General features: G+C 43.8%; 1 protein-coding gene across 1 annotated transcript in view; it reads right to left on the bottom strand.

The window, feature by feature from the left end:
* The window catches only part of METRNL (meteorin like, glial cell differentiation regulator), a 45,727-nt gene that overhangs the window by 10,102 nt on the left and 10,527 nt on the right, over nucleotides 1-25,098 (bottom strand). Inside the window, exon 3 of the mRNA XM_085845829.1 lies at nucleotides 13,686-13,745. Coding sequence (XP_085701955.1) covers nucleotides 13,686-13,745 — 60 coding nt within the window. The remainder of the gene's footprint in view (nucleotides 1-13,685; nucleotides 13,746-25,098) is intronic.

Below are 25,098 nucleotides of genomic sequence, written 5' to 3'. Positions count from 1 at the left end.
TCGCTTCCACGGCCATTCCCGCACCACCTGTGAGCACTGAACGTCGGGCTGTCTCGGGCCCATTCGGCGATTGGTGCTGATCGCACTGAGCCGCGAGCGCAAATGGTGGCCTTTCCGAGAGGAAAATTCGGATCAAAAACGCTTCACACCCACTTCTCCTCCGTCCAATTGGCGAGCGCGGGGCGGCTTGGCCACGCCTCCAAGCATGTGTATGCGAAGTCCGTATATGCAAATTTTAGGATCAGGAGAGGTTCACGCCCATTTTTGCCCGACCAATGGCTGACCAGGTGGGGGGGGGTTGCGTGGCCCCGCCTCCAATCGCATTCTGATCCCAAAATTTGCACATCGGCGCCTCCTGAGCGCTATAAAGAGACGAGCGCAAGGCGACTCGCAAAGAGAGTTGGGTTTTGGAGTTGCTTTGAGAGTGTCGTCGAGAGGTTGCTCTTGGGGACAAGGAGCGTTGCGTTGGTGGAGTTGAGGGGAGTGAGGGCGGTGGAACTGCAAGCAAGGGAGCTCGGGTCTGAGGCGAGAAGGACGGCGGTCGGCGACGAGGTTACGGTGTGGGGGATCGCTCATCTCGTCATGGGACCCAACTCAGATAGCCATTCCCCTCCCCCAGGGCATCAACAATTCCCCATTTTCCCCGCGCTGAGATAGTGCAAAAGGGGGCCCCGTTCCCACCCCACCCCAAACGTTGTGCCATCGAAACCCATCAAGGAGCACGGAGTCGGGGCACAGCAGCGCGGCCACATTTGCGGCTTGCCCGCCAACGCGTCATGAGGACGCAGGTAAGACCTCCCCGGTCTCGCAGACCTGGCCGCTCCTCCAGGTCATGCGCACATTTGGCCGACGGGCCCGTCTGCCTCCTTGTCTGTGAGGGTGGCTTCTTTCCTTTGCCTTTGTGTAAATGTGTGTTGGCGCCGTCTGTGAAGTATAACTGTGTAAGTGTTGCCGTGTGTGCACGTTAGTTGGTTGTATCACATTTGCTTTATGTGCATTTCGATTCTGTATGGCTGTATATACGTGCTTTCCGTGTGCTGGGAAATATAGTGCTTGCATGTTGAACTGTGCCCGTTTCGCTTCGTCTCCTTCCTTTTAATTGACCCTCCATCTTGCTTCACGTAAAGGGTTCATAGTGGGTGCAACATCCCGGTAATTAATCTGAACCGTCCAGGTCGACGATAACACCGCTCGGTTATCCCGATAGTATGGAAAGGGGCGCCCAAGCAGCTCGTGTCCGGAGTCGACCTGCGGCGAGGTACAATCGCCCGGTTTACCATCCGCATTGGTACTTAGGTAGGTCGAGTTTGGCGAACAACCCGATCCTACGCGGGTGGCCGATTCGCGCGATTGTGGTGAGGTCGAAAGGCCTACCCGTGACTAGCTCTCGGCGTTGGTCCGAGAGGGTCACGACAGAATTGTCCGTCCGGTGGGTGATGTGCCGTGATTCGAGTTACGCGGCCGTCCGCACGCCGGCGGGCGCGAATTCGCAACAATATATATATATATATATATATATATATATATATATATATATATATATATATATATATATATATATATATATATATATATATATATATATATATATATATATATATATATATATATATACTGTATATAACGTTTTTGGCCCCATCTAACAATGGTGAGGAATCACTTAAAAATTCTAGTCGTCAGATCCGGATCCGGATCTTCACCAAAATCTAATCAGTTTGTCCTTGTCACAAACCGAACCTGTTCACCAAATTTAATCCAGATCCGAATACAACTTTGAAGATCCGAATACGAATACATCCAGATCCGAATACAATTCGTGGTTTCACGGATTTTTGTGGGCGTATTCGTGGTTTCACGGATTTTTGTGGGCGTATTCGTGGTTTCGAGGATTTTTGTGGGCATATTCGTGGTTTCGCGGTTTTTTTATGGGCGTATTCGTGGTTTCGCGGGTTTTTTATGGGCGTATTCATGGTTTCGCGGATTTTTCCTGGCATGTTCGTGGTTTTTTTTGTGGGCGTATTCGTGGTTTGGCGGTTTTTTGTGGGCGTATTCGTGGTTTCACGGATTTTTGTGGGCGTATTCATGGTTCACGGATTTTTGTGGGCGTATTTGTGGTTTCGCAGTTTTTTGTGGGCGGTTTCGTGGTTTTTTCCTGGCGTATTCACGGTTTCGCCGTTTTTCTCGTGGGTGTATTCGCAGGTTCACGGTTTTTTCCGTGGGCGTATTCGTGGTTTCGCAGATTTTTTGTGGGGTATTCACGGTTTCGTAGTTTTTTTCGTGGGCGTATTCGCGGTTTCGCAGTTTTTTGTGGGCATATTTGCGGTTTCGCGGTTTTTTTTTTCGTGGGCGTATTCACAGTTTCGTAGTTTTTTTCGTGGGCGTATTGGCGGTTTGGCGTTTCTTGGTGGGCATATTCGCGGTTTCGTGGTTTTTTTCCTGGCGTATTCACGGTTTTGCGTTTTTTTTCGTGGGTATATTCGCAGGTTCGTGGTTTTTTTCTGGGGCGTATTCATGGTTTCACAGTTTTTTCGTGGGCGTATTCGCAGTTTCGCGATTTTTTTCCTGGCGTATTCACGGTTTCGCAGATTTTTCGTGGGGTATTCACGGTTTCGTGGGTTTTTTCGTGGGTGTATTCGCGGTTTTTTTTGTGGGCGTATTCACAGTTTCGTGGCTTTTTTCGTGGGTGTATTGGCGTTTTGGCGTTTCTTGGTGGGCGTATTCGCAGTTTCGCGATTTTTTTCCTGGCGTATTCACGGTTTCGCAGATTTTTCGTGGGGTATTCACGGTTTCGTGGGTTTTTTCGTGGGTGTATTCGCGGTTTTTTTTGTGGGCGTATTCACGGTTTCGTGGCTTTTTTCGTGGGTGTATTGGCGTTTTGGTGTTTCTTGGTGGGCGTATTCGTGGTTTCGCGGTTTTTTCGTGGGCATATTCGCGGTTTCGTAGTTTTTTCGTGGGCGTATTCGCGGTTTGTGGTTTTTTCATGGGCGTATTCGCGGTTTTGCGGTTTTTTTGTGGGCGTATTCACGGTTTCGCAGTTTTTCGTGGGTGTATTCGTGGTTTTGTGGTTTTTTTTGTGGGCCTATTTGTGGTTTCACGGTTTTTTCGTGGGCGTATTCGCGGTTTCGTGAGTTTTTTCATTGGCATATTCACAGCTTCACGGTTTTTTCGAGGGGGTATTTGCGGTTTCGCAGTTTTTTTGTGGGCATATTCACGGCTTCACGGTTTTTTCGAGAGGGTATTTGCGGTTTCGCGTTTTTTCCCCGTAGGTGTATTTGCGGTTTCGTGGTTTTTTTCATGGGCGTATTCGCGGTTTTGCTGTTTTTTTCGTGGGCGTATTTGCGGTTACGTGTTTTTTTTGTGGGCGTATTCACGGTTTCGTGGTTTTTTTTCGTGTGTGTATTCGTGGTTTTGCGGGGTTTTTTGTGGGCGTATTCGTGGTTTCGCGGTTTTTTCATGGGCGTATTCACGGTTTTGCAGTTTCTTCGTGGGCGTATTCACAGTTTCACGGTTTTTTCGTGGGGGTATTTTCGGTTTCACGGTTTTTTTCGTGGACGTATTCGCAGTTCCGCCTTTTTTCCGTGGGCGTATTTGCGGTTTCGTGGTTTTTTCATGGGCTTATTCGCGGTTTCGTGGTTTTTTTCATGGGCATATTCACGGTTTTGCTGTTTTTTCGTGGGCATATTTGCGGTTACGTGTTTTTTTTGTGGGCGTATTCACGGTTTCGTGGTTTTTTTTCGTGTGTGTATTCGTGGTTTTGCGGGGTTTTTTGTGGGCGTATTCGTGGTTTCGCGGTTTTTTCATGGGCGTATTCACGGTTTTGCAGTTTCTTCGTGGGCGTATTCACAGTTTCACGGTTTTTTCGTGGGGTATTTGCGGTTTCACGGTTTTTTCGTGGACGTATTTGCAGTTCCGCCTTTTTTCCGTGGGCGTATTTGCGGTTTCGTGGTTTTTTCATGGGCGTATTCGCGGTTTTGTGGTTTTTTCGTCGGCATATTCACGGTTTCGCAGTTTTTTCGTGGACGTATTTGCGGTTTTGCGGTTTTTTTCGTGGGCGTACTCGTGGTTTCGCGGTTTTTTCTTGGGCGTATTCGCGGTTTCGTGGTTTTTTTCATGGGCGTATTCGCGGTTTTGCTGTTTTTTTCGTGGGCGTATTTGCGGTTACGTGTTTTTTTTGTGGGCGTATTCACGGTTTCGTGGTTTTTTTTCGTGTGTGTATTCGTGGTTTTGCGGGGTTTTTTGTGGGCGTATTCGTGGTTTCGCGGTTTTTTCATGGGCGTATTCACGGTTTTGCAGTTTCTTCGTGGGCGTATTCACAGTTTCACGGTTTTTTCGTGGGGGTATTTTCGGTTTCACGGTTTTTTTCGTGGACGTATTCGCAGTTCCGCCTTTTTTCCGTGGGCGTATTTGCGGTTTCGTGGTTTTTTCATGGGCTTATTCGCGGTTTCGTGGTTTTTTTCATGGGCATATTCACGGTTTTGCTGTTTTTTTCGTGGGCATATTTGCGGTTACGTGTTTTTTTTGTGGGCGTATTCACGGTTTCGTGGTTTTTTTTCGTGTGTGTATTCGTGGTTTTGCGGGGTTTTTTGTGGGCGTATTCGTGGTTTCGCGGTTTTTTCATGGGCGTATTCACGGTTTTGCAGTTTCTTCGTGGGCGTATTCACAGTTTCACGGTTTTTTCGTGGGGTATTTGCGGTTTCACGGTTTTTTCGTGGACGTATTTGCAGTTCCGCCTTTTTTCCGTGGGCGTATTTGCGGTTTCGTGGTTTTTTCATGGGCGTATTCGCGGTTTTGTGGTTTTTTCGTCGGCATATTCACGGTTTCGCAGTTTTTTCGTGGACGTATTTGCGGTTTTGCGGTTTTTTCGTGGGCGTACTCGTGGTTTCGCGGTTTTTTCTTGGGCGTATTCGCGTTTTCGTGTTTTTTTCATGGGCGTATTCACGGTTTTGCAATTTTTTTGTGGGCGTATTCATGGTTTCACCGTTTTTTTTCGTGGGCGTATTCATGGTTTCGCAGGTTTTTGCGGTTGTATTTTCAGTTTTTTGTGGGCTTTGTTGCAGTTTTTTGTGATTTTTAATGGGATTTTTGATTTTCTTTCATGAATCACGAACTGCCAGAAACCTATCCCCACTTTTCCCATTGAAACAATGCCCTGACATTTGCGGATTTGACATTCGTGGCATTTTTCAGGAATGTATCCCCCACGAATAGCGGGATCCGAAAGTACTGTTCAACTGCAGGTCCGTTTTCCGATTCATGTCCAAAATATAACATTCATTTAAAATTAAGTTGTTCCTCGGTCATAAACTGATGTTTGTTGACAGACAGACTGTGAACCAATTGCTCAATCCCACTTTTTGCTTCATGTGCGTGTGGGGTAAATAATTCTGCAGTGAAGGGATAGGAAAAACACCCTGATACTATCAGTCCAGCTCGATTCACTCGAACGGGATAAGTCTGCGCCCAGAGATGGATCACGCCTTTAAAAGTAATGCAGGTGTCGTTTTAATAATATACTCATGAACATGCAAGCTTCGTTACAAGTAATATGGAATAGGCAAAGCCAAGAAGCGAACCTAGAATTCTTCTTTTATTTGCTTCTGACTTTACCTATAACTTGTTCACAACTGTATACGCAATTTCCGGTTACTTCGGCCTGGATTCGGGATCAGCGATCAAATAATGTAAATCACGATTAAAAATTATTTTTTGATGATGTGGGCGTTATCTTTATTAAAAGCAGTGGAGGAAATATACACCATGTCTGATAATTGGGTCTTTCATGTCTCTGACGATGCCTTTATCTCCTGGCATGCATCATTCCCCATGACAAAACCGGAAGCAAAAAAAAAAACCGGATGCAAAAGGGTCATAGCCAACGACACGGATTCCAAATTGCCAGGGTATTGTGTTGTTGTTGTTGTTGTTTCCTATTCTCTCATGTGCACGCGTTAAGTATGAAGCTCACTACGTTTGCTATAAACAAGGTACACGTACAAGCACCTGCCATGAGTCTTAGATCAATGTTAAAAAGGTGTGCGGTGCGTATTCTTGAATTACTTGAGTAAACAAGAATGTATGATGTACAAAAAAAAAAAAAAAACAACAAACATACAATGACCTTGATATATAAGTATGATGCAACTAGGTAGAATCGAATGGCCGAAAGAATGCAGGTTCAAGTCTAGTTTTCGAGAAGCACCCTGAAAGACCCTTCTTCTCACGCAATTTGTCATTCACAAGACCCAAGAGGGCAGCCGTGCCTGCCAACGCCAGCGGGGCTTGCCCTTGGCCAAAAGACAATGAAGAGTCTTCATTGTTGGATCGGGAGTTGGCGCTGTCAATCCGACTATTCACGGACGACCGTCAGCGTTTGTTCAGCAAGCTCATCCCAGGCACAGGGAGTGAAGAGACACAATGACCACCTCTGTAATGGTGATGCTTTAAAAGCAGCCGGGAAGACTGTGGGCGTGGACGGGAAGCGTCAGAGAATGGAAAGTGGTTCTTTGTTGTCCCTGCTTTCTATGTCTGCCAAGTTTTTCTTCTTCCGATTAAAGTCCTCGGTTGTAACTGTTTTTGGGATGATGATCAAACAATGCATTGGATTAGTAGCGAAATGAAATAAACAGCTTTATTTCAGACACCTCTCGCCTCTGAACTGTCTGCTCCTAGGTTGGATTCCAGCAGAACCTCGTGATCGAACTGAAAATGCTGTCAGCAGGGGCCAACATATCAAGAAGGTTACATTGAACGGGGGTGAAGTATACGGTTGACGACTTTGCTTCATCAGGACCTGTCTTGCTTTATCGCTGCGACAGCAGCTCCACGGATAGTGGGTCTCCAATGGAAAAAAAGGATCAGATCCACTCATTTTTCATGGATATTATCCACGAGAGCCATATTGCGTTCCTTGGGTCAAAACAATTTCTGCTCAAAATGTTCCATCCTATGCCTGCCTAGGAGTTTTGTTGAACAGAGTAGTGGCACCTTTCAAAGTTAGTCACTTACCAACAAAGCAGGTTTACTCCAGTGGCCGTCTATTCATCATGTACGCATTGGAGGGGGTAGGAGGCGGACTAAAGTGAGAAAGTAAAAAGTTGAGTAAAGAAAGAAAAGGGAAAAGAATAGGAGAGAGAAAAGAAGTTTGCTGAGTATGGCAAGAGTAGAGAGAGAAGGGAAAGAACCAGACTCAGTGGCGTAATGGTTAGAGCATCCTCTGTGAGTCTGGGAGTTCAGTGGTTCGAACCTTAGCCGAGTCGCACACAAGACTTCATAAATGGTACGTGCTGCTGCCTTGCATGAGCCTCGGCGTTTCAAAAGGATAGAGCACGGACAATGTACGGTAGATACTAATACAGACTTTGATGGGCCGTATGGCCTCCTCCTGCATTGAAGGTTCTTGTAAAGGAACTCGTATTAAGGTTGGAAGGAGATCACACCGAAGGAAGTGAAGGTGCAACAGGAGTTCAAAATTCCACCATATTGGAATGCATAATAAATGAAGGCCCCAGCATTGCATTCCAAACTGGATTAGAATTCCAATTATTGTTGACATCAATTGTGAGATTCGTTTCCTGCAGCTGTATCTGAAAAAAAAAAAAAAAAAATTTGTGTAATTAAAAAAAATGTGGATTTACAAGCAAGGTGTAAAGTTTCATCATACAACAGGATCTCAAAAAGTCGCAACGAAACGAGGACAGCTCTGTGGACTGAATTGTGAATGATTTTCTCAGTGGTTTGCTGAAGTGTGCCATAACCCAAACACGGCCTGAAGTCAAAGAGGGATGGGAAGTGGGGAGGAGGGGGGGATCGGGGGAGAGATTCGACCATGAGCTTTGAACTGGCCGCCCAACATGACAAAGCACACATGGCCTGTCTTGTATTGTGTGTGTGTATATATATATATATATATATATATATATATATATATATATATATATATATATATATATATATATATATATATATATATATAATTTTAAGTCACAAAAGGGACAATTTTGTTCGCATCCTGCAGACTTCTTTCCGTCGCTTGTCAGTATTTCTGGATTTGCACCCACCACAATGACAAACACCATGGTTTTACAAGCGAATTCCTTTGCACCTCTGCATTTTTCCTTCCTGAGCACATGATGACTGCTACGAGGATTGCAGCTGTGGAATGTTTCACTCCTCCAGGAAGATTCCTTTAAATATTAAAAAAAAAAAAAATTCTCAACCATTCTGTAAAGTTCCACATAAACTAAAAGAATACGATGGTTAGAGTGTGACAAACATCTTCTGGCTGTAATTGTTTCATCACTGCAATGTACAAATTTACAAACTATCTTCAACAACAATGGTTTACTTAACTATTTATGTAACGACCACATTTATTCCCAACTTCTTGTGCGGTCAGCCGAGGAACGGTTCAGGACCAAGTCCGTCACAAACTGGATGACCAGGCCTGAGGTTCCACCGAAGGAGGCAATAATTAATAATTTGTGCATGGTGCCGGCGATAACTCGCCCACTCTTTGCTAAAGACATATTAGGCTCTTTAAACTGCACCAATGCCCATTGCCGAACAACTGGTGCTCCGGTTTAACGTCCTTCCCATGGATGACGCACAGTCATAGTATATGTGCTCAGGAAGGAATATGCAGTGGTGCAAAGGAATTCAATTGTAAAACCATGGTGTTGGTCATTGTGGTGGGTACAAATCCAGCAACACCGACAAGGGATGGAAAGAAGTCGGCAAGTTGCCAACACAAACACGCCTTTTGTTGCTCAAGATGAATATATATATATATATATATCGAAAAAATATATATATATATATATATATATATATATATATATATACAGATATATAGATAGATATGACTGCTCCCATGCTCTTCTGGCTAAAGAAGCTGCATGAAGCAACCATGAAAGGCTACACAATGTAAACTTTCCCAGAGTTCCTCCACGTTGTCAAGACATTTACCAATAGTACACACATGATAATGCCAATGCTACACATCCGCTGAGCTGCCAGAATGATTTCATCGCTTGTTGGTGAATCATCTGTATAATATATATATATATATATATATATATATATATATATATATATATATATATATATATATATATATATATATACATACATACACGCACACAAACACACATACACAACACAGGCCAGGCATGCTATGCCATTTCATGTGGTCAGCTCAAGTGGCATCAAAGCATCGATGCCTCATCTTGCATGCATTAGCACCAAGACAGTTCAAAGCTTGGTTGAGATTAGAATCCAAGATAGCCAGCTCAAAGGTGAGTGCGCACACCTGTAAGCTATCCTTCCATTCAGCCCTCTGCGAAAAACTGAACTGAATGTTCTTTGTTCGTATGCAGCACAAGGCTGTGGGGTAGTATCATTGGCTGAGGGCATGGCCATGCTGCTGATGCAATGCCCTCTGCTAGTTATGGCAGGAATTTAGAATTTGCCCAGGGTGCCGGCGACAGCTCACCGACTCTTCACGAACGACACCATTGGACTTGAACATCCGTCAACAAATGCCGGCAGATGGGATACCCATTTGACGTCCATCCAAGGGACGACACACACATTGTTGATTCACCCAGCCTGTGAAACACCAGGACGACAGTTTATAGCTGAGTGAGGATTCAAACCCAGATTAAACAGTTTAGAGGTGAGTTGACGTACCTCTAGGTCACCCTGTCAGCCAATGTGGATGTTAAGACCCATTCTGTTTTTGTATTTATTTAAATAAATTTACAACAAAAGAACTTTGGCCATTAAACGCCGCTTCACATTCATCGCTCGGCTTACTAGACATTACACATCAGTCGTTCTCTTAAAACTGTAAACGTCACAAAGATCCATTTTCTTGCACCGGAGGAGCACAGACAGATGTTGCTTTATCAATGAGAGTTTTTTTCTTCTTCTTCTTCTTCTTTTATTTAATTTATATGCTAATCGAATTACACTGACAGCTGAGGTTTCAGTTAATGAATGACTCCGACTGGATGAGACCATTATATTGTCACTCACGAACGTGACTTCTTAACACAGCGATTGAATGGGAAACGCATTCAGTAACGGTTTGGAGTAAAGAAGAAGTGGCGCATTGAAGTGAAACTGAGCGCAGTCAACATGCGGTATGAGATGCGTGTTACAGCCATTCCAATGCAGTAGGTGTGCTAATCCCAAGCAGATGTTATTAGCTCATGTTTAATGTGGCCGTGACCTTCTTAGCAGACTTTTTCTTTCATGCAGGGGGGTTGGGGGGGGGTACAGGACTTGCAGGTCAGGCATTTGTTTCACGTGCAGCAATGAAAAGAGAATTTTTCAATGAAGGGTCAGAGCGACAGGATTAATGAATGTAAGAGGGGTTAAGCCACAGTTATAAGAAAAAAAAAAAATAAGGATTTTCTGAGACTTCAAATTTTGTTTTCTGGTTTTACGTTACCTAACTTTCCGACTAATACGTCTTCTTGTGGGGTCCGAAGGGGGAAGGTTTTTCGCCTAAATCTTTCATGAACCGGCTGGCCAAGACTGATGTTCAGCTACAGGTGTTTGAAATGGTTTGAGCCACAAAGTTCTGGGTTCCATGCCCAATGGATTGGATCTGACTAAGCCTCACATCTGGTGCAGTACCAGCAGAAAGAACTGCATCTTAAAACGCGCCACCCTAAAGATGGGATGATACACTGGCTCTCTTATCTGCTTGTTGTCGCTCTGTGGACAACTTAAAGCCCACTGCATCTTTTGCAGAGATAGGCCGGGCCTTTGGGTGGACCAAAGCCAAATTCCATGCATGGGTTGAGAGAGTAATTCACCGTGATGCCGCAAGTGGTATATTTTTGGTCTGAAACCACTGCAACATCCTCATGAGGATTCTTGGAAGGGTGAACCTCAAGTGCGAGATCAAGTGATAATTGTCATATCTGAGCGGCATTTACATGCGGCGCGCATGTAGTCTGGGTGGTGATTGTGACATTAAAAGACCATTTTAACACTCAAGACTTGACGTGAGATGATTGCATTTTTTTTACGGGTGGCAGGATAGTCGAGAGATATTTGCGCTCGCCATTGAACTCTTGAGCCTGGGTTTGAATCCTGACCTGGATGTAATCTGTCACCTTGGTGTTTTGCACCGATGCATCAATGTGTGCACGGTTCATCGAGAGGATGTTGAGCCGATGGACCGGTCTACCGGCTCTATTCATTAGCGCATGTTGTGAATCCCATGGAAATATTTCCTGAAGAGTAGAGGAGTTATTGCCGACACCATCATGAAATTAGAACTTCCTGCCTCGAGCACCTTCAACCAAACCATTACGCCTGGCTCGGTGGTTCATGAAAGATTTGGCCGAAAAATCTTCCATGTCCGACCCCACAACAATGTGGGAATCAGTTGGGCTGTTAAACCAATAGTCGTAGTCGATTGTTGGGTTGAGGTTTGAATTAATGGACGGCAAAGTGACAGGATATTTGAGTCTATTGATTGATGTTTTTGATGACATTGGCACGATTGGCCGAACGGCCTCTCCTCGATTATGGGTTTTCTTATGTAAATCAACAAATTCCCCAAGAACCTGTCGCTGATTCATTTTGTTCAACTTGTTAAAATGGACACATCTGCATTGATCGCCGCAACGGAAGCACAAATCCCAACAGGGAGCAGCGAGCACATTGCTCCTGAGTCAATGACTTGCAGGTGATGCAATTTTGACACAATGACGAACGCTCGTATGAGAATGAAACAAGCTTTAAAGAGGAAAAGTGAAAACCTCATTTTATGAACCAGAACGATCCACCAGAGAGGTAAGACCGGCACGAATTCTCGATGTAAAGGTGTTCCGAGTGGCGCCGCTCCATGTGGCGGTGGCGGTGGTGGGAGAGGGTATCACGAGTGACGCTTCGGATGACTACATCTCATTTTCGCACGCGTTTCGCCTATTTTGCTTTCACCTCGACTGCAAAAAAATCACAAGGAATTCCCATGTTTTGTTTTTTTTTGCCATTTTCCACCTTGGAAAAATTCTGTGTTCTGGTGGATCTTTGGACGTTTTTTACAAAGGATGCTCCCAAAAAAAAAAACAAAAGTAACTCGAAAGCATCTCAAAATTCTGAGGTAGGATGCGATCCGCATCAGCTTTGTACTCAAATTAAACTTGACAAAAACAACAGCTAAAAACATATATTTTTTTATGTTCATTGTTCATTTTATTCATGTTCTCATAATAAAGGTTTGTTGAAAATTTGATGACAAAAGCTCAAATGGTAAATCAAGAAACATGGAAGCGATTGCAAAACCAGGCCGTCTCGCGCTGCACAGCGGATGCGCTGATAATACCTGTTTGTACTTACTGTGACTTTACCCTTTGACAAGAAGCTGAAATCGTAAAAAGGTTGTGGTCTTCACATACAGTAACACACACACACACACACACACACACACACACACACACACACACACACACACACACACACACAATTTCAAAACCCCATCTCCCACAGCGTGGCAGATGAGCTAACAACAAAAAACAATAATGACAACAGTATAATAATAATGATAATAACACGATCCACCCTGGCCGCTCCCACACTGTCGGGAGCGAGTGTTTCAAGCAATCATAAAAATTCCAATTTGTTTACTGAGGGTGAATTTTCAAGGGGATGCTATATTATTATCATTACCGTATCTGCCAAACCACCTTCACATTTATGGCTAAAATAATGTTTCTCAAGTTCAGAACCGATGTGGCACAGCTTCATCAGAGGGAGATAGGGATACTTTTTGCCATCTGTCTATCATTACTCATCACAGAGCATCGGGGCACTCATGGCAAGTCATGGAGGTTTGCTGGCGAGGAAGCTACCCTGGACAGGTTGCCACTCTGTCGCAGGATGCTCGAGGTTTAGTAGGAATTTGGAGTTTGGGCAGGGCACCAACTACTCTTGCAAAAGACACTGTGGGATCTTTAACATCCACCAGCTCTAATGGTACGGACATGGGACGCCCAGTTTAACATGTCTCTTAAGGATGGTGGCATTGATGCCTGCGAAGCACCAGCATAACAATTTATATTCAGGTTGGGAATTAAACCCACACTATATAGCTCCGATGTGAATACGCTACATCCGAGCCAAGATGCCATCACATGTGAGTATGCTTCCTCTGCTGAGCTAAGCTGCCAGACCACAATAACTAGCACTACATATCAGTCAGGATGGGGTTGAGGAAGCAAATTCACTGCTAAATTGGGTTCGGAATTCGTTTGGGTTTGATTCCTGAATGAAGATAAACCGTCCGACCGATTCTTTGTGGGCTGTCAGACTGACTGACGTTGCATCATCGAGTGTGCCATCCCTGGGAACCCGACTGCCAGCATTGATTTCCAGTGGGCATTAAGGATCCCACGGTGTCTTTTGATAGGAGTTGGTGAGTTATTGCAAGAACCCTGAACAAATTGCAAATTCCTACCCAAATGTGCAGAGACAGCCCTGCTAACAGCCCTGCTGCAGCAATGATGATGCAACCGGCAGAATTAATCAATATGCATTAAGCTACCGATGTGATTACCACCTATGACATTATCATAATCTGTGCTGCAAGGTTTGTTCGATGACAGATGAAATCATGAGAAGGTGGGTTGTGAAGATCAGAAGTAGATTCCCAGCTTTGCCAGACTTACCCACGTCGCTGGTGCACACTGCCAGCAGCAATTCTGTGTTGTTACACGGCCTGCAGACAGCTGGAAAACAATTGAGGGGACACTTTAGCTCGCAACATCTTTAAATGCAATAAAACAATCTAAATATTTAAAAAAAACAAAAAAAAAAAACATCAGACACCAGAAAAGGTCTTTTGGCTCATCAAGCCCGAGCTTCACCTGCGATAATAAGCTCTCCTGTTTACGGTTAACCATGCTCCCCCATTAGACCATTGAACAGAGAATGGTTCAAGCCAAAACAGACAGGAATCAAACTAATAAAAGAGCGTTCAGTGATAACAAAGACATTTCAGAGGGAGGTCCTAAGAACATGATGCTGACACAAACTCAAAAAGGGGTGACAACTCCAGGGTTTGGCGTTCATATCTGACGGTTTTATTATCCTTGTAAACTTTTTTGTTTCTAAACCAAATAAAATAAAATTTCTACACAACATCGGCACATACTGCAAGTTTTCAAAATCGATTTTGTTTCTTTATTTCTTAAAAATTACATCAGACAAATGGGCTGCTGTCGAATTCGTGCATATTCACGACGGCGGATCATCGTATCGTTCATTACCGCAAGCAATGTCTCTCGATCAATGGAGCGGATGGTTGCGGTGATGTTTGCCTTCAATTCATCGATCGATGTTGGATGTTCCTTATAAACTTCAGAAATCCCCAAAAGAAGAAATCTGGCAGAGTTAAATCTGCCAAATCAAAGTGTGCCTCATCTGTCATGATGACCTTGTTGGTGAAATTGGCAATCTCATTGCATTTAGTTATGGTACGACTGCTTCCGGATAGAAAGATTGCAAATGCTTCAGAGTTAAATGTCCCGTCCTGGAGATACAAATGATCTAGACATATCCAGCTGAGCCTGACATTTGACTGAAGGTGATTTGGGCAGAAATTTTTGATTTGTTCAGGGTGCTGGTGATAACTCATCGACTCGTTGAGAAACATCTTTTAAGATCCGCCAACCTCATGCGAGCAGACACCCAACTTAACGTCCATCTGAGGGACGGTGCACTTTTGTGAAACACGACACCTTCCCCGTGAAACACCAACATGACAATTTATAGTCTGGTGAGGAATCAAACCCAGACGAGACAGCTGACGGTATATAGGTCAAAGTACTCGTGCACCATCCAGGCAGACAGTGGGATAATGGGTTTTTTTTTCAAATTATTTACATTAAAAAGTAAAATTGCAATTGTTTTGGAGTCGTCTCCAAGGCTGGCTTGATACTGGGGGCCTAATGGCAGAATGTACCTCAATTGGCCGCAATGCAGACACGCTTAGTCTCCGTCTAACCGCAGAAGCGACAGCAATCTGGGCAGCCAGAGGGGGTTTCCTCTTATTCTTGGCTCTTTCACCGTCCCCTCTGTTGAAGGATTTGTTGACCATGATATTCAATGCATAAAATAGAGATCTTACAAGGCACAAGGTTATTCTAACGTATAATTAGGACAAGCTGGAGTATCTGACAAAGGTCGGGCTCATAGCCCCTAGTGTACTGTGTACGTTGACATGTAATGGAAACTATCCATACAGACATGTTATCATTTGATTATTTTTGCGTACTCCTTGTAAGAAAGCTCCATTCGATTCGATTTTGTTTTTGATGTGAAAATAAATGTTTAATACAACTTGAACATCAACGAATGTGGAGGATGCGTTGCTGAGTTGTTAATTGGTTATTTCGCTCTTTCTTTCTAGCTTTGTACTTCCATGCTGTTGACGTGTGTCACTTTAACGTGTCGTGTGACTCCGAAGCAAAAAAAAAGGAAACAAGAGCTCAAGTGAGCACAATATACGCCCGAACAAGAAGGAATATACAGAATTGTGCTACTGCATGGAAAACAGCATCCCGGTTGCCATGGCAGCCACTTTAGATGACGAACGTATGTCGCGACACACCGTCTCCACAGTCTGTACCTATGTACCAAATATGAAACGTGAAAGTTGAAAACTTTGGGAGTTAGAGTGTGGACAGGAATGGACGGACGGACAGACAGACAGAGACCCTGGAGTGCAGCATGGCAACGATGGGCCAAATTGCGACGGCTACTTGCATTCAGTGTAGTCCTTTGATGAATGTGAGCCATTTGTATGTTAATTTCCATTCTGCTTACAGAATACAAATACTAAAATACAACTGGTTCGATTTCCCCCAAAATACGACACCTTGCTCCGATACATAGACATACAGAAACATTATATGCTCTCGTTCCTTATCTTCCCGAAGCTTTCATGTGTACATTTGGAATAAGCATATTATTGCACCCAAAATGTAAAGTATATCCATTGTTTGTGCAGAATACAAAAACTCTCATTTTGATTTTCTGTTTTTTAATGTGAGTTCGAAGGGGGTTTGTGTTGGGAGTAGAAATTGGCACAGCAATGATATCTGGGCTTCGTGACTCGCCAATGTGGTCCAAAACAGAGGTGTTGACTTTAGGATGTGAGGAATGGCAGTGCATTAACACTGGCAACATTTGCAATTGAAAGCAGAGGGCTGGATCTGGAAGTCTGTTGCTTTTAGAATTCCGTTAGTCGTGATCGAAGCTCACACGTGGTAGACGATGCATGTCTGCATGCATTTATTTCCATGAAAAAGCAGCAGGTGATTATTCTTACTCTCTTGTCCACTTCCTCGGTGCCAATCCAAATTAAAAAAAAAAAACCGTTGTTCACTAAAACAGGTAAATTTAGTGACGCATTATCTTTGCCATTGATCACGTGAGTCTCTTCTTCGTCCTCTTCTTTCGTGTGCAGCACATTGCTGTGAGTGGCATCATCGGTTGAGGCCGAAACTGCTGATTGGACACCTTCTGTGGGTTAGGGCAGGAATTTGGGACTTGTTGCAATAAAGACACCATGAGATCTTTAACGTCCACCCGAGGTATGGCACACACATTGATGCCTTGACCTCCCTGCGAGATAAATGATACCGTTGGTGGATTTTGCTGCAACTCCATGATGAGAATGCTTGGAGGTGCCGCTGGTGGACAAGCAGCCGTGAGATATTCACTCGGATTGGATAACCGAGGTTACATGAAATTTTAATTTGAAAAACACTCCGGTGTCATGTCCTTCGTACCGCATCAGGACATTAAGAACCAAAACAAAGAATGTCATATGATGTGTTGAGGCACAAAAACATGCAATCTGACAATAAATCCTCCGCATAATGCCAGACTCTATTAGCTTTTGATTTGCAAGAGCAACATCAAAACAAAACATTTAAGTGTTGGAACTTTCGGACGAAGTCTCTTTTCTCTCTCTCTCTCTCTAATTTGCCAAGATAATTGTGGTTGAGCTCGAAATTAAATGATTAGCTCTGTCAAATTGTACTAATGGGGATGACCACAATGGCTGATGACAAGCAATTCTTACACCATGACCTTCAGGAGATGGAGTCATTTTTTTTATTATACGGTCGTTTTACAAGAAGTTCAACCTTTAACTCATTAGTTACCTTCATTCTATTGTGCGACATACGTTAATGTTATGCCAAACACTTATTGATCAACCCTCTTGTCATCATCGCCTGTCATATGTAGCATGTCCTCGTGGGCATTGCCTCCTCTTCATATAGGTGTAACGGACAATTTTCCTGCTGGCTGTTCCCAGTCCTCTCCAGCAGGAGTGCTACGTTATGACATGAATTTGGAATTTGGCAAGGGTAGCAGTGGTAACTCGTGGTGATACTCTTCGACAAAACACACCGTGGGATTTTTAAAGTCCACCAATTAATGCTCGCAGACGGGACACCGAGCTTACCATCTATACCTGGGACAGTGTACTTTGGGTTGCAATGCCCTGCCTCAAAACACCAATCCGACAGTTAATAGTCAGGCTGAGAATCGAAACCAGACCAGGTAAGGTAAGTGCACTAACCTCTGCACTCGTGACACGTACAAGAACCAAAAACAAACCGTTGTCATCATTTGTGAACTTTATGCCACCCGGGGTCTCTTCTCTCAATATGGTCCGAGTATATGAAACTAGGAACTTTACCCGTCGCTTAGCTGATGGATTTCATCAAAACACGGCATGTTGTAACTTGGTCATCTTTCATCTGCTTTTTGGAAGTTAGCAAACATCACCTTCGCCAACCATCCTTGCTGCTGATATGTTGCGTGAGCAAAAACCACTTCTGCTTCGCTGCAAAGCTCAGTGTTGGATGCTTTGGTTTGAACCTCCGTTTCAAATGAATGAAATGAAACTTTTTGAAAATTTCGAATTTCATCAAAACCGTAATGCATACAATCAGTTGTTTCAACTTTCTTTATCGGTGAATTATATATTTTATCTTTTATATAAGAGGAAGATGATTTGTAATTCCGGCTACCACAAAATGGTGCTATATGATACACATTTACGTGGAGAGAATTGAGGTTTCCCCCCTGCCTTGAGTTCCCTCTCCCAGATATGCTACACGGCCAAGACAGAAACCACGCTCGTGGTACCCACGAGGTGGGGGAATTGCAGGCCATCGCTCACGGACAACTCCGTGACGCGGCGGGTCGCTTAGCCGACCGTGGACGCCAATACCTCCACCACGTAGCGTAGGGTCTTTTTTTCTAGAACCAATTTACCTAATTAACCACGCGGTGTCGTCTACCGGGGAACCACGCCCTCGTGGTACGCCTTGCCCGAACCGGGTCACTCTACCAACTATGGTAGAGTACCAACTACCAACTCCGGATCGGATGCAGCTGAGCGGAACTACCAAGGACGTACCCCTAAGAATGAACAGATTATCGGGGATAAGACCCGGCTGAACTTAGATCCGAACCATGCTGGAACAATGAAGGAAAAGACGAAAACGAACTGGGAACATTTCTACGATGATTTATTTGCACGAAATCGAGGAAATGTATGTGGTACAGGAACAGGTTTATTGGGAATGTTATGCAGGGGAAGATGAGAGAAAGATGTGGTGCGACAATTTTACAGCAACTTACAAAGGAGACACAGAGCAGACTTACGCGGGAATAAAACAGGCAAGATTTACAATGATCAAATAAAAACACTTATGCAATTCTACTTAAACACGGCGCCGCACACTCAGACAAAAATAAACCCAGATGTATGGCCAAGGACCGTTTGCTGCCAGAGAGGGAGGTGAGCTGAGATCGCAGTTCTCTCGGGTACCTGAACGTTGGAGGGAAGAGGTGCTCCGTGGTGCGGCACCTGCCAATGGTCATGCGGCTCGGTCCACGGCCGCCCGCATGGAGACCGTGTCTGCGAAAGAGCCCGGGTCGAATAGAGCGGAGTCCGAGGCGGGGATCAGGGTTTCCAGCTCACTCCCAAGACGACTCACTTTCCAGCTCACCAGACGAAAAGACTCACTTTCCAGCTCACTCGCTCACCCTCTCAGCACTCTACCAACGAACCCTCCAACTCTCTCGCTCACCCTCTCAGCACTCTACCCTGAGGATAGTGTCATAATTTATAGATCGCCCTCAGTGGGTAGGGGCCTTGGTGAAGCCGACGTCACTGTTCGCCCTGATTGGACGGGGCTTCCATGGGGCTGCCCTTTCTGGGCGGGGTTTTGGCCATACCGGGAAGATCGCCCACTCCACACGTGCGGACTCGCCAATAAGGAACTACTGCAAGAGGATTTTGCCTCGGACAGCGAGTCGCCGGTTGGGCGAGTAGGCGAACAAGCGTTTGTTCCGCCCATGCGAGAGCAAGGTACTGTGGTTCATAATGGAGGGGATATAAAGATTTATTAATGTAACTAAAAAAAACATCGCAACGCACCCCTTTGATATCCCACTAAACACAAGGAGGGGTTCTATCTACACATATACTTGACGGAATAACTGACTTCGGGACAACTGTATGTTTGTATGCATACGGTTCCAAGAACCGGAACAATATAAATATACAAATTCTCAAATTATCTTTTGTAGGAGACATCACAAGGTAGTAAGTCTTGACTGCATGGAATGTGGAGGGAGTGGGGGTGATTTCAGACTTTCCAACCCATCTACACCAGAGTACCAAAGTCTTTTGAAGTCTGCCAAAAGCAGATCAATTGGTACCCACCTTGCACTCGCACCATTGAATTTCAAACTAGAAGGGCACTCGGCAGAGTGCGTACCTCCGCCACGCATGCCTGATCCACATGAACATTTCGGGCCCAATGCATTTTTGAAATATCATGCTTTCTATCGTTTCTGGCCCGATCATCACTTCAAAAATTAAATAATTCTCGTATCTGGATCCGGATTCGGACCTTAAACAAAATCGAAGCAATTCGTCTTTGTTGCACACTCAATCTTTTCACCAAGTTTCATCCAAACCCATCCACAACTTTTTTAGATATCGTGCCATATATTAGTTTAGCCCGATCTCTCAATGGTGAAGAATCACTTTAAAGAATGTTAGATCCGAATCCAGATTCGGATATTCACCATAATTGAAACTATTCTGCCTTGTCACACAGCCAATGCGTCCACCAAGTTTCATCAGAATCCATCCACAACTTTTTGAGATATTGTGTTATATATCATTTTTGGCCCAATCTCTCAATGGTGAAGAATCACTTTTAAAAACTCTAGTCGTCGGATCCGGATCCGGATCTTCACCAAAATCTAATCAGGTCGTTGTGTCACACACCCAACCTGCCCACCAAATTTCATCCGAATACATCCACAACTTGTTGAGATATCCTGCACACAATCAAACAAACAGACAGACAAGCTGGTAGGCGGCCATGGGTCGTCGAGCATCCGAATACCTTTGACCCCTGATCTGAGATAATCTAGTACGAAGTACTTACGAAATTGAAATCGAATCGGTTAACCGTGTAGAAGCAAGGGGGCTTTGAATGGTCATTTTGCCCGAACAATGCACTCATTGACCTTTGACCCCTGACCCAGCCGAGATAGGTCAATATGTCCTGAAACAAAGTTGTAGTACTCATTGAGTACTCTGTACCTATGAACTTTCATTCCTATCGGTTAACCCGTGTAGGAGCAAGGGTGCCTTGAATGGTAATTTCGCCCAAAAATGCACTTATTGACCTTTTCCCCCTGAACTACTCGAGATAGGTCATTATGCAAATAAGCAAAGTTGTAGTACTCATTACGGTCTATAAGCATGTAAAGATTCATTCAATTTGGTTCAACCGTCTTGGAGCTAGTGTACTTTGAATTTTCAGCGGGAATACTCAATGGCCCTCGGGCACCCAAGTTGAGAGGGTTACCATTTGGAAACTATAAGATATAGAACAAAATGGATGTCATATAGCGGATAGAGAATCACCTTAAGATTCTGCAAACCAAATCTCATCGGGTTGCATCTACTGATAACTACTCGGTATCCATTTGAATGACAAGTACCCAAAATGCGGTTTGAAATGGGAAATCCCCAAAGTTCGAGGGGGTGCTGTGGGTGAACAAAGATCTAAATCGAAAATCCGGCTCGATCGTTTGTGCACAATGTATTCCAGACAATTAGTGTGAATTTTCATGACCATCCGACCATAACCCTCGGAGGAGTAGCATTTGGCGCGAAGACACCTCCAGCTCTCGCATATTATCGATTTTTGCACTAATTGACCTTTGACCCCTGACCTAAGCAATATCGGTCAATATGTCCTGAGGCAAAGTTGTAGTACTCATTGAGTACCATGAACCTGCAAAGTTTCATTCATATCGATGCACTCACCTGGTCGCTAGGGGGCCTTCAATTTTCGCCAATTTTCGTGCATACCCCATTTATAGGGGGTGCTGCGGGTAAACTATTCCATACATCACAAAAACCGGAATATACTTGGTATAGCATCACCTGTAGATGATTCATGCCAAATTTCATAACCCTACGTGGGATAATGGCTTTCTGAATTGTTTTTGCGTGAACGGTACCGGATTTTGAGGGTTTTTCGGTTGTTGCTAGGGAACCAAAGCGTCCCTAGCAACCATCACAATTTCCAAAGCACGAGGTCATAAGATGTACCTACCACCCGAGTTTGGTCAAAATCCGCCCACGTTTACTACCAATTATGCTGATGACAAACGAACAAACATCCAAACAAACAGACAGAATTATTGGCAAGAAGGGTCACCTATTGTGGCGACCCAACAGACAGACAGACAGAAAAGGGGTGAAAACATTACTGCCTTCCACCTTCGGTTGTCGGAGGTAATAAGAATAAATTATTGTTTGCAAACGTCAAGGAATGATATGAAATTTTTCTGTGATTTCATATTTCGAGTGATCTCGAGTGTTGAGTTCAACATATTTAATATTTGTTGAGTGACCTGCGGTTGGTTGCACCTGAGAATGCTCAAGATCGCTCACAAATCCACAGCCATTTTTGAACTGACTTCACCGGCTAAACGCACAACGACATGAAACAAACCCACCATCTAATGGTGCAGACAGTCTCCTCTAAATTTCAGCTCCCCGACGTTTAACTTAAGGTTACACGTGACTATATTGGCCGTCATATTGGTTTATCAATAACGTTTTGACCAATGTGATATCACTTCCTCTCTCACTTGTGCAACTTATGTCAATGACACAAAATTTTGACATTGCAATATTATTACCTCGCACACGTGAAACGAAAGTCTGAACTAAGCATTTGGTTCACTTTGTCTGTCTGTCTGTCTGTCTACAAATGTCAGTTTATGATCGAGGAACAACTTAATTACAATTGAATATTATATTATTGAACATAAATCAGGAAATAAATCTGCAGTTTAACAGTACTTTGACTGTGAATTTGTCCCGATCGCACATGCGCAGAAAGGAGTGAGAGATTTTTTGATTTTTTTTTTTTACTCTGTCTGCATGTCTGGGAATGAAACCAAATTGAAAATCATTCCAAACAGGAAACTTACTGTTTTAAGGATGTCATAAAGGACACAAACAACAGGCACGAAAAACGAATGTGACGTGTTTAATAAAGGTGGTTTAAAACACGCCGAACAGCGGTAAATTTCCGAAAAATTCTATGACCATTAAAATATTTACTTTATTTAAACTTAATCATACTAGCGCGGGCCCGTACGTGCAAAAAAGAAAAAGAAAAAAATACGAAGAAGAATTGTGACGCCAATTGTGACGTCATCGCACCGTGTCTTGTCATTGGTTTGGTAAATAAATGGCCATAACTTGGGAAGTACTTGTCCGATTAATATCAAACCTTGAAAAGGCACATCCTCAGGTCCCCAGCAATATACCTGGCAAGTTTCAATTAGATCGGACCAGTGGTTGTCGAGAAACGGCGGTCGCAGACAGACAGACAGACAGACAGACAGACACACAGAGATTGCTGGAATTATAGATAGATACTTGAACAGTGTGGAACACATATTGCATTTTTTGCCACATTCAAAACCCTTCCGTTTATCAGTACTTGGACAAAATATTTACACCATTTTGCATCATCACAACCAATCAAATTTTCCGCTCACAGACCCCACCCATCTGCTTTTTCTCAAGACTTCGCGGGGTAAGGTGCTCTATGAACTCTCTAGTTTTTACATGTTCGACAGTAAAATATATGAATACATATTTCAACCTCAAACTGCCTTTGTGAATTGAAAGGCTTAAACGGCACGAAACTCAAGATAATTTTGACTGTGTGAATCACCAATCATTTATCAGCTGTCCATTTATTTACCCACAAGTGACGTGCCAAAATCCTGCTGTTTTGGAAATTGTCTTCAACGGTTTCAATAAAAGGTTTCTAATGAACCGCTCTTGTACAAGCTACACCCCCTAATACAAAGCAGATCAGCATAGTGTTGGTCCATCAGGCTGAGGATAAAAAAAAAACTAACAAAAAACTGTGCACTCAGCTGTGTTAGCCACGCCTGCAGGGATCCAGCAGTCACAAGGAATGGGGGGCAAGCTGCGCTGGAATGCACCCAGACATGGCACACCAACAATCTGCCCGTGTCGCTTCTGCTCTGGAGTGCCTCCTAATTACCAGCCATCTCTGCCTCTATCGCTCCCCCCTCCCCGTGCCACCCCTAACCCCAACACGGTGCACACTTCCTTCTTTTTGGGGCCGAACCCTCACCCCCTCGTCCATCATCCCTGCTCTGGGCCGCCAACCCTGTCTTTTCTGATGCATCGGCTCGTCTGGCAGGGTGGACGGGCGAAGCAGGCATTCCTGCTTTTATTAACGGCTAATGGGGCATTGAAAGACCTCCTCCTCCACGGGTGAGCCACTGACCATTCCTCGTGCAGCTGCACCTGAAGTATATGGAGAGGGTGCGCTTTTGTTCGCGACCTTTTTGGACCCGAAGTGGAAAAAGTCTCGTTCTTCATTAGTTGTATAATTAATGCTCTTTGATTCATCCTGTAACTCAACCACCACACTACTTCGAACCGATTTTCGAACCCAGATTATCACATTTTTTTTTTTTTTTCAAACAAACACATTGAAACAATTACCGAGAAATTAGTTGTAAAGCCATTGAAGCAGTTTATTTGCCATAAAAAAAATTCTCCTACGTAAAATTACTTTAACGTAAAAGTTACATCAAACGCCAAATATACACTCGGAGAAAAACAAACAACCCTTCGAGTTTTTTTTTTTTTCCATTGTGACGACAAATCAGAGTTGTAAACTTCCATTTTGTTTCTGCAGTTGTGGAGTGAAAATCACTCCAGGAAGAAAAAAAATCAAAGGTGCAAACTTAGTGATAAAAATAAATATTGAAATATCCCACTATAGTGGGGCAACTTAGCTAAATACAGCATAACAATTGTGCATTTTGTGAGGAAAGCACCAAATTTGGAACACTAGTAGCCTATCATATTATGAACAGATTTGGATATTGGGCCATCTCAAATTTTTGATGGCAGTGGAAAATGGCTGCCACAGCCGTACACTCAGGAAAATGGCAGTTAATCAGCGGCTGAATTTGAGATGGCCCAATATCCAAATCTGTTCATAATATGATTGGCTACTAGTGTTCCAAATGTGGTGCTTTCCTCACAAAATGCACAATTGTTATGCTATATTTAGCTAAGTTGCCCCACTACTAAAGCGTTTCTTGGTGTTCAATGTTTGCCACAGAATCTGCATTTTGGTATGAAGTAAGAATCTACAAATTACATACCCATAAAGAGGAGGAATTGGTGTATGAAAGAAGGGAAGTGCGGAGGAGAGGTGAAGACGTGTCAATTGTCACGGACTCTCCGTGAGTCTCACGGTTTTGGGGTCCTTCTCAGACTCTGGAGAAGATGCACTAATCTCATGGAAACAAATGAACTTTTACATTGATATTTTTGTTCATATGGCTTGCCGTAAGCAACATGTTAGCGAGTGACTGCAATGGTCGCACAAATGGCTTTCCATCAATTTATCAACTTGAATAAGGCTTTCCGTATGACTGACATGCCGGCTT

Source organism: Eptatretus burgeri, chromosome 1 (genome assembly GCF_056783735.1).
Source record: "Eptatretus burgeri isolate ZD-2024b chromosome 1, Ebu_testis_v1, whole genome shotgun sequence".
Lineage (NCBI taxonomy): Eukaryota > Metazoa > Chordata > Myxini > Myxiniformes > Myxinidae > Eptatretus > Eptatretus burgeri.
The sequence above is the reverse complement of the archived record's forward strand: the minus strand, read 5'-3'. Positions and strand labels throughout refer to the sequence as shown.